Raw genomic sequence first — 15,798 nt, forward strand, 5'->3', positions numbered from 1 at the left:
ATGTTTTTTTTTCTGCATAACGCTAGTTTCAGATATCAAAAGTTGCATATCTATTTTTAAAACATATCGCACCTTCGGTGCAACTAAAGTCACAATTCAGGACATTTCAATATAAGAGGATTATTCAGGATAATTCAATATGATTTTGAAACTATTTCAAAGAAATTAAACTATTAATTTTATAAAGATTTCAAACCTACCATAAATAGTAATCCAGAATTGAGGAAAAAATATAGAAAAAACATATTAAAATTCCTCTCCAGTTAAATTAAGAAATGAGCTGTTGTGATTTTGTTGCACCGAAGGTGCGATATATAAACTATCATTAGTTTTGACATTTTATGGTATTAATTTTTGAAAATGAATTTCTTTGCTTGTCTTGCTGTAAAGCCCTATAGCTGAAAAATGTTCTTACTAAATCATACTCATACAATAAGAAATAATTTTCTTCAAAAAGCTTCATTTTTCATTCATTCAAGCCCAATAAAAAAATAACTGTAACTATAAATGTGGATGAAACGTCAGTTTATTTTCATTACAGATATGTAATAAATATGTAAAATATAAATGCTTCTGTGACGAAGAACTTTTTTAAGGACAATGATTGTGTCCTTGCAAACGAATAAAAGTCAACTTCAGTTAAGTACATAGACAAGTTATATGACTTTTAAAGTTATAGGTAGTTGGTAAAATGATCTAGTAACTTCATATTATTAGAAATAATTTAAAAAGCCCTTGTCAGATTTGATCTAAATTAAATTGGACCACATGACAAGCACCACCTTTATAGTAAAAAATAATCATGTCAATAATACAGCCAAATTGAGAACCTCCTTTTTGAAGTTGGTTAGAAATATATAATACTACATTATTTGAACTATTGGGTTGAAATAACCTGAAGCTTAATTGAATTACAGTACTGATATCATTATTGAATGCTTTATTGGTTCAATTCTTGCATTAATTTATATTTATTCAAACATTTTTTAAAAATTCCCAATTACAGCAGGTTGATAGATACAAAAACCATTTTCTTTATATTGTAGCATAGATTGAAGTTAAGTTCCCAATGGAACCAGTTACTTTAAACCTCATAATGAGAATACGAAAACTACAGGTAAAAAAAAAATTATTTACTAGAAAATAATATATATATATGCTATGCTATTCATATTTCTAGTTTTTTTGTTTCATTATTAATTCTCACTAAGGAACCATATACTTTTTAACCGACTCAAAAAAGGAGGAGGTTCCTCAATTCAACCGTACATATATATTTTTTTACGTGAGTTCGCGGATAGCTTTGTTGTTTATTATCAACAGATTTTGATGAATCTTTTTTTGTTGGAAAGGAGAGATATCCCAAGGGTGATAAGGAAACCGGAACCTTACGATGGCATCCCAGAAAAATCGTTACTGTGTTTGTTACTTTTTTTCGTCTACTTGTCAATGTAATTGAAGTCTGTTCTTTTCGTTTGCTAGCAAACACAATTATTAATTTAAAGTTATTAATAAGTTTTAGTATAATAATTATATATCTCTCTCAGTAAATGAAAACGACAAAACATATGATCCAATAAAAGAGTTCTTAAAATTACCTACCTATTACATAAATTAAGGAAATTTGTGATATTAAAATATTCACAACAAATTAGTTTAAGGAAGGAAACAAATAATAAATATAAAATAAAATGATTTACTTTTTGAACATCTGCTGTTAAAGTCACAATAGGCATTGTGAATTGCATATTATATTGTATATTATCAATATATTGTAGTTTATCAATAAATTATATTTTATATCCATACTAACTATACTTATCTTATAAAGCTGAAAAAATTGTTTGTTTAAACTGTTTGTGCTACTGTTGGTTCAATTTGAAAAATTCTTTCTGAGTTGGACAGTCCATTTACCAAGGAAGGTTGCAGGATATATAATGTTTTAGTATATGTATATATAGGTTTTTTTTTACGAATTAACGCGGGCGAGACCGCTGAGCAAAGCTAGTGTTTTATAAAAATATGGATTTGAGAGTGGTTTTATGGTAACAACACTGACAATTTTGGTAAAAAAAAATTCTTATCTCATAGACACTATGTCATTTCCTGATATTACTTATATATTATTAAAATGAATTTGTTAATGTTAAAAAACGATTAGATTAGTAGAATATATATTGTTTTTAGTTTCTGATATAAGCATATTGGTTACATTAATGACTTGTACAGCTTTGGACAATGAGTATGAATTATAAAGATGAATAATTTATCTAACAAATTGAGCTAAAACTTCATATTTGCTCATAAACAAAAAAAAAAAAAAAACTACTTCAAATGACATCAACAAGAGTAGAAAGTCGAAAAAATTAAGATTAAATAAACATTATTACGGATAACTCAAAAAGTATTAGTCAGATCTTGATCAAATTTAAATGAGACCACATGACAGACACTCCAATTTTATTTATTTTTGTATAAATGATAATTTTTCAATAATAATCATACATACGATAATATTAGTCAGCATAATTTAAATTTACCTTTTGTTAGTTTTATTCACATGTTAGTTTATATAACTACCGGATAATGTAACTTTTTATGTTGAAAAACTTTCAAAGAATCAATCTATACAAATAAATAAAATTGGAGTATATGTTTGTAATATTAAAATAGCCGCTTTATACTAAATGCATATGGATGTATACACGGTACATGTACCAGAATAACCAATTTTTACAATTTTTTTCTATCTGTCTGTCTGACCGTTGGCTCCGGCTAATCTCTGAAACGGCTGGACCGATTTTGTCGGGACTTTCGCTGGCCAATAGCTGATGTAATAAGTAGTAACTTAGGCAACTTTTATTTTAGAAATTTGTTTATTTTATAACTAACAATAACTTTTTTGTTAAATTCCAAGCGGAAGAAGTCGCGGGCACGGCTAGTATTTAAATATATAAAAATGAATGTTTATCTGTATGTCCTTTATAGAATCGTAAACTATGTATTTAATTATGTCATGATCTTCAGCAAAGTGTTGTGCATGAGCCCACAAAGGGTTCTGGTTGGTACGACCAAAAAAAAAATTAAAAAAATAGCGTCGTAACGTGCGCAGGGTACAGCTAGTATTAAATAGATTAACATTATAGTATTAATATATCGGCTTAAATAAAACTTACATTTCTCAGATATATTTAAAATAAGCAGTTTGTTTACTTATCCTAATTCAATTTTAACGATATTCTTTTAATTTAGTCTTTGTGTCGACTACTTACAAGTTAAGAGTTCTTTTTAATATACACAAACATTCAAATTCAATTCAACGCGTTTCAGCTTAACAATTTTCTGTTTAGATCTATGCTTTGCATGTGCAAATAGAAGAAAGATGTTATAAATCAAAAATAACTATTTAAATAGCCCCCAAGAGCACTTTCGAATCGTCATTTTACAAATTAAAATTTTCAGGTGTTTATTATTTTTATAAAAGTAAAGCGACCACCGATTCGGAATGTAGATTCTGCAGAGAAGAATCGGCAAGAAACCCTGCACTTACTCTTTTGAAAATAATATATAAACTGTGTTTTAGTACAAAATTAGTAATATCTTGCATGAAATACAGCGTCACTAAGTCCACTCATTTTCATCAACTATGTAATCCTGCACCGAATAATACGCTATATCTATCTATTAATCTATTTTTAATAAAAACTTAAGAAATTATTGTTTTAGTTGTCGAGTAGCTTAAAATTGTATTAACAAGTGCATATATATTTTTTTCTACTATTTAGCCTGTCAAGCCTTCTGATGACATCTAGCATCATTAATAAAAAAATATATAATTAAAATCTGTTTTATTGCTGTACTTATTTCGATTATTTTATCGGCATAAACATATTTATTTAAGCTACTAAAGGATCATCAAAAGGCAATCATGGATGGCATATAATAGATAGCATTTAATAGGTAATGTCGTGTAGTTAAATTTGTTTGTTGAGAATTTAATTAATAATGATGTTTTATATACATTACAAAAATTAATCAAAATATTTTTAAGACCGTAATGTACAGACAACACATGTATAAAAAATCTATATTGTTGTTGTTTTTCAATCATATTATTCAATAGTAAATTACTTTATATATTTGAAACAAAAAAAGGATATTTTAGACGCATATTAAACTCAGTATAATTCAAAAACCAAACTAAAAATAATTTTTTAACACCTAACAAAAGCTTAAAAACAAAATAATACGACTTTAAATAATAAGTAAAAAAATGTTAAACTATGATATGTGCTTGTTTCTTTATAATCTAAATATTTTGAAGACAGTAGTAACAGTAACTGGCCTGTTGCGGGTACAATCCCTGCATGTGTAAAATGTTTATAAACAATATAGGTACAGATGTTTGTTGTGGTCAAAACGCTAGTATTTATTTATTTATTTATTTATTTATTTATTAAGAAAACCAACAGCGTTTCAGTTAATACATACTATAACCAAATTACAAAAAAATAAGGCCAATAACAGGTTTCCCTTTATAATATTTATAAGTATAGTTACATTGTTGCATTTGGACCGATGGGATGGCGCGCTTACAATAGTTACAGCTATGAATCAATTTTTTATTATTATTCAATAAATTTATACGAGTATTATCTATAAAGTACAGCGTGTTTGTCAATGTTTCGATATGTACAATATATAATAATGTTTTTTATAATATAATAAAAAGTTATTTTAATATCATTATATTTATTATAATCATTAGATAATTAAATAGGTATTAGGCAGACATATTATGTGTGTCATCTCATAGTGTGTTGTGTGGATTAGGTGTAATTATTTTGTTTCCGAATCCCCGACACAGGATTCACTCCCTACGAGGTGGTTTAGTCAAAATGTTCATTATTACTGTGTGTTTTAATATATAAACTTTGGTGTGTTACTAGATAATCATAGTCATACATAATAGTAGGTAAATAAGCATTGTAATGTAACGAGAAGTTCCGCACAGGTCAACTCTACCTGTGTTGTCATTGCATAATATTTTATAGCCTATAATTTTATTCCTTAATCTCACTTCCATTTCACTGTAATAGATTTGTAGTGTTATCGAAAATTTCTCAGCACTACAATTTTTATTAATTGGTAATTTGAATCATTTTTATAATACCTTTTTATCTTGTAAGGCACTGGCGAGTCAGGCAAATCAACATTCATCAAGCAGATGAGAATCATTCACGGGTCGGGCTACAGTGACGACGACAAACGCGGCTTCATCAAGCTCGTATACCAAAACATCTTCATGGCTATGCAAAGTATGATACGAGCTATGGATCTACTCAAAATACAATACGGGAATCCGTCCAATGCGGTAAATATGAACTTTTTAATAAGATATATTTTTATTATTATTTAAATATTTACAGCTCTCCCATGTTACTATAAAAAGTTCTTGTCAAAATGATATATTATAATGTAGGTATAAAAAGAAGGAATTGGATCGCTTTTGGTGACGAATTGATTCGTCATAATGTAGAGCTATATTACCATTAGCATAAGTGTCACTAGGTATCTAGCTTTGCTTAACCTCATAATTTCCTATTTAGTTCAAAATAACCCATATGCCATTGTTCACAATCGGCTTGGTAGTTTTTATGAAAGAAAAATCCATCCATAAATCCATCTGCTCTAACATACTTTCCTATTAATATTGAAGAACATAAATCGCTAAACTTTGCAGGTCAATTACTACCATATAAACACTACAGCTGCTTTGGTTGTATGAAATTTACTGTCCTCCATTAAGTTCTGTTAAACTAGATAATTTATTATAATATATTTTTAAAATAATCGTTAAAATCAGTTCCCGAATTTGTAATTATCGACTGACATACAATGCAATACCAACTAAATTTAATTACCAACTAACGTAACGAAAGGTGATAAAAAAAAATTAAAAAAAACTCATACAAAAACAATTAATAACTAGTTATTGTATATTATAGTGTATCACGCAGTTTTATAAAGTATATTGCTTTCATGTACCTTCATATATGTTACGGGAATATTGTATGGTGAATATACCTGACCTATAGAAGAGCAGGCAGATTCCTGTCCTTACTGAAAAGCCTTTGTCATTTACAAATTGGATTTTTGTCTCCTTATTAATCATTGCAAGTTCCTAGGTTCCTAAGGTGATGATTTTAAAACAAAAAAGGCTATATTAGTTTGATATATTCAGAAATCCGTTAATGTAAACTTTAATACGTAGATATGTGTGTAACATATACAAGTATTAAAGAAATATATATACAATATTCCTGTAGATACTGTTTAGTTTTGGAAACACGTTAATTTTATTTGCGGGCAATGCTTTTATATAAAAAAACGACGAGTGTGCCTACACGACTGAAGTGAAACTTCTTTAGGTCCATCTAACTTATATCTCACTCAACTTTCGTTCGTCTCGTCCGATCACACTTTTCGTAACGCTCTCGTCACGCACCAGCTTACTCCCCAAGTCAAGCGTGCGTAAAGAAGTTTTGCTTCAATAAAAAAAAACTTAAATATTTATATATTTTTAATAATGTTGCAAAAAAAAAATTTCAGGAAAAGGCAGAATTGATATCATCAATCGACTATGAGAGTGTTACAACGTTCGAAAGTCCGTACGTAGAAGCTATAAAGGGCCTCTGGGCAGACGCGGGTATACAAGAGTGCTACGACCGCAGGCGGGAGTATCAGCTAACTGATTCAGCCAAATAGTAAGTCAATTTTAAACTAAACATTAGCCGCATACAACAGACAGACTGACAGATAAAATCAGATATGGCCAAACTATTTCCTTACTATCTATGGCTGTCTAAAATTTAATATTCTATCAATCAGTAAAGTACGACTGATAGTAATAACAATATAATATGGTCCTTCTGTCACCAAATAGGAGCTTATTAAAATCAAATAAAAAATCTTCTATTTCAAGTAGGCTTCGAAAGCACGTTGAAATCGTTGTTTTACAATTAAAGTTAGTTGAGAATTAGGAATTAGGGCACGTTTCATATTTGGCGTATGGCTGTATCCAATTCATAAAATATTTTGATACTTTATTTCTTTTAACCGTGGAATTACAATTTATTTATGAGATATTACTATTCGGGCTATCTCCGATCCTATGGTCGGGACCGCGTTTGTGATACTTTAGGTCTTCCAGGCGTCTATAAGCTACGGTAATCGCTTAAAATCAGGTGAGCCGTAACTTTATTTGCCGATCTAGTTATATTAAAAAAAAAAAAAAACGCAAATATGAATTTAAAAATTGTCTATTCTACCTCCTGCTGTTAAGTGTAACTCATTTGCAGGATAAACTTTATCCACTACCGATGAGACAGGCCATTAGCGTAAGTAACGCAGGCCTACCACTAAATAGCGATCTATTCCAGGCATCTTTACAATTTATTAAATGCCATTTTCTTTTCACGGTTTTTAACTTGTATAGCAACACAATTTATTTATTTAATTACGAAATTTAAAACAAATAAAATAAAACAAAAAGTTCAGCTAACTGACATTTGTCACACTTAAATTGATTTTATAATTAATTTACATTTTCTGGTAAATTGTAAATACTTTATCCATTTAAAAGCAGTTTCGTTCTCGACTACTCTTTAAACTATCTTCACACCAAATTTTATCAATTAAAATACAATTTTCATTTTAATTCAAAAATTTATCACAAATATAACTTGGTGCTATAATTTTTTCATAAAAAATTTTGGTATTCCAAAATAACAAATAATGCCATAAAATTGTAATATGTACTCTTATAAATACAATACTGGATTTTAAAAATATAAAAAAAAAATCTTTAAATAAATAATTGTTATTTCAATATTTGTATAAACTTTGTCTTTTTCAAATATGTTTTAAAGTATGTCAGTATCATTTAATACACTACAAAATTTTTTTTATATCATATGCCAAATAAAATTTATTGAAAACTCTTCTAGACTGCAGTTTATAAAATTCACCTCTAAATTGAAAGCCTAATAAAATAGACAATTGTACTCTGCCTGACATCATACTTATAAACACCCAATAAAAACATTCAATTGTTTTCATAATGATATTCAACATAAACAATTGCGTCATAATAGAAAAAAAGAATAAAATCCTATATATTTAATTAGCATTTATACGTTACTAATGTATAATTCTGTGCCTCCTGTGATAACTGATATAAGTCGAGTCGATCAGTACTTTTTTCGTAAACCTAAAACTTTCGTAAACTGTTAAATGTTCAGGCAAATTATGTGATTAGGCGAGTCATAATGAAAAAAAAAGTATGTCGAAAGGGCTATTATCTTTATCTTTTGTTTGAGGAACATTCTGCTAGACATTTTTGAATATCATATCAAAAATTGACCGCTCCAGCGGGATTCGAACCCGCGTCTCCGACTGACCGTGTCGGCGCTCTAGCCAATTAAGCTATGGAACGATGTACCCGCTAGAGCGAAATTTTCGATATGATGATTTTTATTTTCGGTTTAAGCGAACCGTGGCGCCGTCTATAGTGAGTTCTTTACAGAGACCCGTAACTATTCAAAGTTTCATATTACAATGAAAATCTTTGACAGGAGACGACACCATGCTATTTTTAATAAGTACGATTTTATTTTTGTGTTACCCTCACATTAGGAATTCTAAACATTTTTGAATATCATATCAAAAATTGACCGCTCCAGCGGGATTCGAACCCGCGTCTCCGACTGACCGTGTCGGCGCTCTAGCCAATTAAGCTATGGAACGATGTACCCGCTAGAGCGAAATTTTCGATATGATGATTTTTATTTTCGGTTTAAGCGAACCGTGGCGCCGTCTATAGTGAGTTCTTTACAGAGACAGAGACTAATGTGAGGGTAACACAAAAATAAAATCGTACTTATTAAAAATAGCATGGTGTCGTCTCCTGTCAAAGATTTTCATTGTAATATGAAACTTTGAATAGTTACGGGTCTCTGTAAAGAACTCACTATAGACGGCGCCACGGTTCGCTTAAACCGAAAATAAAAATCATCATATCGAAAATTTCGCTCTAGCGGGTACATCGTTCCATAGCTTAATTGGCTAAAGCGCCGACACGGTCAGTCGGAGACGCGGGTTCGAATCCCGCTGGAGCGGTCAATTTTTGATATGATATTCAAAAATGTTTAGAATTCCTAATGTGAGGGTAACACAAAAATAAAATCGTACTTATTAACATTCTGCTAGGATCATCATTCTAGGTGTAAAGTGATTAAACTATACAAGTATCTTTTACTACATAATTTAACTACTTAAATAAGTGTGTAAAAAGATATAACTCGGCAGTTTTTTTCATAAATTACCTTTAAAATTAAAATATTTACAAAAAACTTCAATGAATATTGAAAAAAAAAAAATGTTTTACTCTACAAAAGAAAATACTCAAGTTGAACCTAGTCCACTTAGTTCACGAACAAGAATTTATTGGAACCTTGTTTTTGCTCACCTGTAAAATGACGATTATCAACTTGTACCACGTGTCACAGAAGACACAGAATTATACATTGGTGTCAAAAATTGCATGAATATAATAATAATGTAACTAAATATAAGTTTATCTTAAATACAATAATGAACATAAGAGATTAAAACTCAATGTATAAATTGCGCTTGAAACGATGATTAAGTAGTAATTTTATCTTAATAGTGAAGATAACGATTTGTCGATTCCCAGTGACCAAGTGTTAGTAAAATAAACAGCCACCGTAATATACGTTGTAAAAATCGCTCTCGGTTTCTTCCTTATTCGATAAATTTTGTAGTATTAAGGCTGCCCGCTCTATCGCGAAAACAATGATCATTATTCCATTATTAGCATTTACTTGTGTGAGACATTGATTTACCAATATTCTGAGTGTATTACTGTGCTAATATGTATTTACAGTAGTAGCCTGTATATAATTTATTCACTTGACAAATATATCTTCTTCTCCGCTACAGGTTTGCAGATGTATTTCTCAGAATTTCTACGATACTAGCAGGTTACTTACATTTTTTTCATTAATTTATGTCTGGTTTTAAACCCACGGACCTACGGGGCTTTAGTGTCTTTTACATAAAACTTATTAATTGTATGGGTGTATCTACAAGAGTACTAAAAGAAAGAATTTCCGATAGCTATTTGCAGGAGATAGACCGCGTCGCGGCACCAAATTACTTACCAACTGAACAAGATATTCTACGCGTGAGAGTGCCCACAACGGGTATCATTGAGTACCCATTTGACTTGGAAGAGATAAGATTTAGGTAAAAGCGTCTAAAAGTGCATGTGCATGCTTCGCCTAAACTGCATGTTTCTGTCATTGGGTCTTTGCATGTTTCGATGGGTACTTTTTCGTTACTTGTGCCGTTGTGCGTTTTTATTTTCAGGGCTTTATATGTTGTCAATTGTTTTCTTTTTTTTTACATTGCGCTTTCCCGCTTCGTGTGCAATGATACACCGAACTTACCGGAACGCGGAAAAATTATCTTCGTATCGCAACGAAGGGTCACACGTTTTGTCCCTATTTAATTTCATTTTAACCATTTAAATTTAATTACAAATATATGTTATTTTAACACAATCGTTAAATAAAAGCGAGGAAAATTACCTTTACGTAGAAAATCATACGATGAAAACAATTCGCAACATGATTTCATAACCGAAAAGTTAAATGATAAGTTCGTATGAATGCATTAGGTCGCATGAATTTTCAGTTATTTAAGTGATTTGGCGAGAATCGAAAGTCCCGACTATCTGCCGACGGAACAAGATATCCTAAGAGCTCGACAGCCTACTACCGGCATCCTCGAATATCCTTTCGATCTCGATGGAATCATATTTAGGTATGTCGCGATCTTTCCCCAATCCTGTAGCAACGCTAGGGAAATTTCCTCAAGCATTATAATTTTCTAAGCGTAATCGGCACTAATATCAATGCAGGTGGAAGGCTTACTTTTATTCGACGTAATTTGAAGCCTCTTAAGAAGCTCCCTAACAGTAAATAAATGCTGCTAAGTATATGTATACGCTCGCTGATTACTCTGTAGCTATGCAGTAGCTAGTTAAATTTTTTTAAGGTAAAGTTTAAATACCTTTCTAAGGAATATTTACATCCTATATTGAACCGCATCATATGGATTACTCTAAGCTACAAAGACTACTCATGAACTTAATAGTGTCAGCTTAAACTTTCAAGTTCCCTTGCTAATCAAGCATATCTAGGCTCTCTATATGCATTTATCTAGGCTCTCTATATGCATTTATCTAGGCTCTCTATATGCATTTATCTAGGCTCTCTATATGCATTTATCTAGGCTCTTACTAGCATTATTTACATACAAAGACAAGTCTTGTGTGTATGTTACTTATCGCTAAATATGGTTGCATTCCTGTTTGCGATACTGTTCACCTTAAAAAAACGAGGAATGAGGATATGAGCACTGTCGGCGTGATGCTTAAGTCAGAAGCTTCCTTATATAATATTATATTCATATAACGTATTAGACGACCATTATCAACACCTTTTTTTAATTCGCCCGTGATCGTGGCGTCTATAGCGTCAAAGTATCGATATTTTGAAAATCACGATCGCGATAAGTCCTGTGTAAGTGTTGATAGTGATTGTGAAAGCCTAAAAACCTATGGTCGTCATTGTGTCCTAATATTTATAACAACAATAAATACGTGCATGACTTAGCTTAATTTTAATATATTTTTTATTACAGCTAATAATTACTACTAACGATGTCGATAATATTTCAATTCGATAAAATGAATAACATATAACAGTAGAAAATAAAAATCTCGATGCACACTACATTATATATGTCACATCTATAAGAAGTTTCGATAAATCTCTTTAACGAAAACAGACAAATATAATGATTTTATCGTCGGCACAGTTTCCAGTGACCGTGCTTTCTGTTCCGCGAGTTGTTGGGTCGATAGTAGATACCCAACCTCGATTTTAAGTGTTATTTGTTTATATAGCTACTACACACATATTACCTGAATATTAATTTAAAAAAATATATGCATGTATTATATTTTATCAGCCGGGTGTTACCTACTTAAACACATACATTAAGTTGCCAATATTAATAACAGACGACCGTGTGTGTATATTAAACGTATTTAAGCATGTAAGTTGAAATGGAATGAAAATATTTATTTCGCCATAAGGTTATAGTTATTTATATATATAGTATATTTTATAGTTATTTTTAACCATTATACACACTTAACGAACTTTAAAAAAAATCTTTTCTTCACTTGCTTCATTCCTTAAACCAACCTCAACGTATCATGTATGCGCTTGTATAGTGTGACGTAAATTTTCACGTAATAAAAAATGAAATAAAAAATGTTACGAAACGTGATCTTCATGTACATATAGAATATGGAATTTTTAATTGCGGTAGGGCATAGCAGGAAATATACTGCTCAAAATATGGAGCATCCCGACTGGAAGTACCTTGACCTTACAGAAGATCACAACTTAACAATACTGCTTTCAAACAGGGTTGTGTTCCTGTGGTGAGTAAGGTGGCCAGAGCCCCTGGGAGTATGGGGGTAGGATCGGCAACTCGTTTGCGATACATCTGGTGTTGCAGACGCAGTGTCTAAGACTAAGATAATCGTTTACCATCAGGTGAGCTGTACGCAAACAATTGCCGACCTAGTTAATTTAAAAAAAAAAGATTCATCGACACGAGAAATGCTAATATAATAGCAACATTTTCCATTTTAACACTTGAGAGACGAAATAAGACTTAATGACGCAACATAAGCAATACTACATATTATGTATGTATATGGCATATGTATATTTGGTATTTCAAAGCAACGTCAGCTGATTTTTATTATAACAAGAGGTAAATGTAATCCATGGAATATGAGTGATGAGATGCGTACAACGACGTATATTGTATAACATATACACCTACCCACACGCACATGCACACACAAACACACACATACTCAAACTAAACTTTTGGTTTTCATTCTCATTTTTTATCTCAAATGAGTCAACGTAACAAATTTATAGGTACAGTGATTTTCGTAATCGCTTTACGTCAGACAACGGGTTATACACTATATTTATTACTAAGTGTTAATATCTAATATTTAACGTAAAATTATGTAGTATTGTTTTTTACGCGGTCGTCTAATAATAGTTCTATAATAACGTTTCATTGAATGCAGCAAATAATTTCCAATATCTTGCTGAGCTATGTGACTAATTAACCATATAATAAAAGATTCTATTCGCAGCATTTTTAAAGCAGGGTTTGCGAATTCAACATTAAAATAATTCTATGTATTATCGCTTTCGTTACTAACACTTCATTTTTTAATATCATAAAATGTTTACTATATTTATGATATGTTTAAAAAAATTGTTATAGTCTTAGATATATTAATGTATTTCATGAATCCATCATTTGAATTGACACTCGATAAAAAAAATCATTGTGAATTTTACATAATATTTTCTTTTATATATTGATAGAGATCAGATAATAGTCATCTCGACTAGCAAAAGAAAATACATAAATCGAAAATATTCTTTTAGATATGTTTATTAAAATTAGGAATGTAATGATGATGAGTGTACTGGGTATGGGTGTATTAGAATCTTCGAAAATTTGCAAATAACATTTTTTTTTAATCATAAATATAAACATACTTAAATAGATTTAGATACGAGTATGAGGCAGTAAATAAAACCACATATACTACGTACCATTTATAACATGTTACAAAAAATCTGCCAAATCGAAGCAGTACTTAGGCACAAGATACACGTACAAATGAACTCAACTGTAATATAGATTTTTAATTTTTTTTTTTTTTTTTTGTTTCAATTATTGCTCATGAGTATCCAAATATAATATAAACTCATAATTATTTTATTTTAAAATATCCTTAATTGGAAAGACAATTATATATTAATAATCAACTTGAGCAAAAATAATGTTTTAGTTAGAGAATTAGTTCATAAAATTTAGTTTTTAACCACTTTTAAGCCTAAGTTTGTAGTCACAAATATTAATTTAAATTATATTATTTTAACTGAGGTAGGGCACAGCAGGAATTTCCTGCTCAAAATATGGAACAGCCCGACTGGGGTAGTACCTCGACCTTACAGAAGATCACAGCTAAATAATACTGTTTTCAAGCAGTGTTCCTGTTGGTGAGTAAGGTGACCAGAGCTCCTGGATTGGGGATTGGGTCGGTAACGCGCTTGCGATGCTTCTGGTGTTGCAGGTGTCTATAGGCTGCGGTAGTCGCTTCCCATCAGGTGAGCCGTACGCTTGTTTGCCGACCTAGTGACATAAAAAAATATATATATATATTATTTAAATTTAATAATTCGTAAAATAGTTAAAAAGTATAAAGATGTAAAACCTATAGTTATAAAAAAATAATGGCTATTTGCATGACTTAATATATCTAAGACTTTATTTTAAAATTCTTTCTACACGTTTTTAATTTAATTACACTTATCGTGCACTTTCATGGTTTCATTAGTCACTGGCTCTTCAAAGATTTCAAGAAAAAGAAGCGATGTGTTCCAAGAATCAAAGAAAAACCGAAGACGTTGCCTATTAGGTAGTTATCCAAAAATAATAAATAATCCGATAAAACATTACTAAAATTTACTTTGCAATATAAATATTATTTGTGATTTATTTGGAAGATTTGATTTATTGGAAGAAGAGAAGATAAGGATTTATCTTGTGCTATACATGATGTATTCCTTACTTCGTTCGAGTCTGATCACAAGTTCAGTAAACAAAAACGTGTTATGTTGTATATATTTGTATACAGTGAAACCTTCATATAATAAAAAGAAGGGGATTATATATTCTTTATACCAATTTTTTTTTATAAAGTTTGTTATATAACGGTGAGGGTGTTCTATGGTTAGTTTTATTATTTTAAAAAACCTTATTTGTTCACTTTAATTTACATAGGTATCTGGTTAATCTGATAGGTTGTGTTAAGGAGTTGAAAAAAATTGTTAAATAGAAGTAAGTTATACTCTGTATTATATTACTATCTACATTAACGTTACGTTACAAAGAAAATTTTGACGTACGTTTTTTTCATTAACCCTTACGGGCAGTTCCAGGGAATTTCGAAAATTTTAGTAAGTCGAAGAATAAAAACTATTGGGGTCATTTACACTGTATAAACGTCTTTTTTTTTTCAATAAAGTAATCTTCCACTGTGAGCCTTACTTTACCCAGGTATATTTTTTTTAATCATTTATTTCTATAATCTCTGGTACTAGGTATATTTCAATACTGCAAATATGTAGTAAGTACTTGAAGAAATCTTAACGCAGGTAAAAGGTGAAAGTAGAGTTATTAGCTGTAATGCTTTTGGGTGGCTTTGTGTCAACTGCATGTTTTAAAAGCTAGAGTAGACAGTCGATTTATTTATTAGTCTGTTTAACTTTCAATTTATGTTGTTTGGGTTTTGTAGACTTACATATAAATAATTGTTTGTAGTTGTGTACTTTTATCATTATGTACTATTTATCTAATTAAGAAAATAGATTATTTTACGGTGTAATGACATTATATTATAGTTCTATTAATTCTGTGGAGATTCGATTAACCGAGTATTGTTATCCCTAGTATTTTTGTTTTATTGTCGAAACATGATTGGTTAATGTATAATGTAAATAGCTTACTTTTTTGTATACCTAATCTATGGGTTTC

The 15,798-nt window shown here is 30.3% G+C and overlaps 1 protein-coding gene across 2 annotated transcripts in view; it reads left to right on the forward strand.

The window, feature by feature from the left end:
* Positions 1-15,798, forward strand: part of LOC123655343 (G protein alpha q subunit) — a 30,491-nt gene that overhangs the window by 1,514 nt on the left and 13,179 nt on the right. The window contains exons 3-6 of one of the 2 annotated variants that reach the window (XM_045591155.1): positions 5,190-5,374; positions 6,613-6,767; positions 10,201-10,329; positions 10,780-10,908. In XM_045591155.1, coding sequence (XP_045447111.1) covers positions 5,190-5,374; positions 6,613-6,767; positions 10,201-10,329; positions 10,780-10,908 — 598 coding nt within the window. The remainder of the gene's footprint in view (positions 1-5,189; positions 5,375-6,612; positions 6,768-10,200; positions 10,330-10,779; positions 10,909-15,798) is intronic. The other variant, XM_045591154.1, reaches the window with a different exon arrangement.

This window comes from Melitaea cinxia, chromosome 7, assembly GCF_905220565.1.
Source record: "Melitaea cinxia chromosome 7, ilMelCinx1.1, whole genome shotgun sequence".
Lineage (NCBI taxonomy): Eukaryota > Metazoa > Arthropoda > Insecta > Lepidoptera > Nymphalidae > Melitaea > Melitaea cinxia.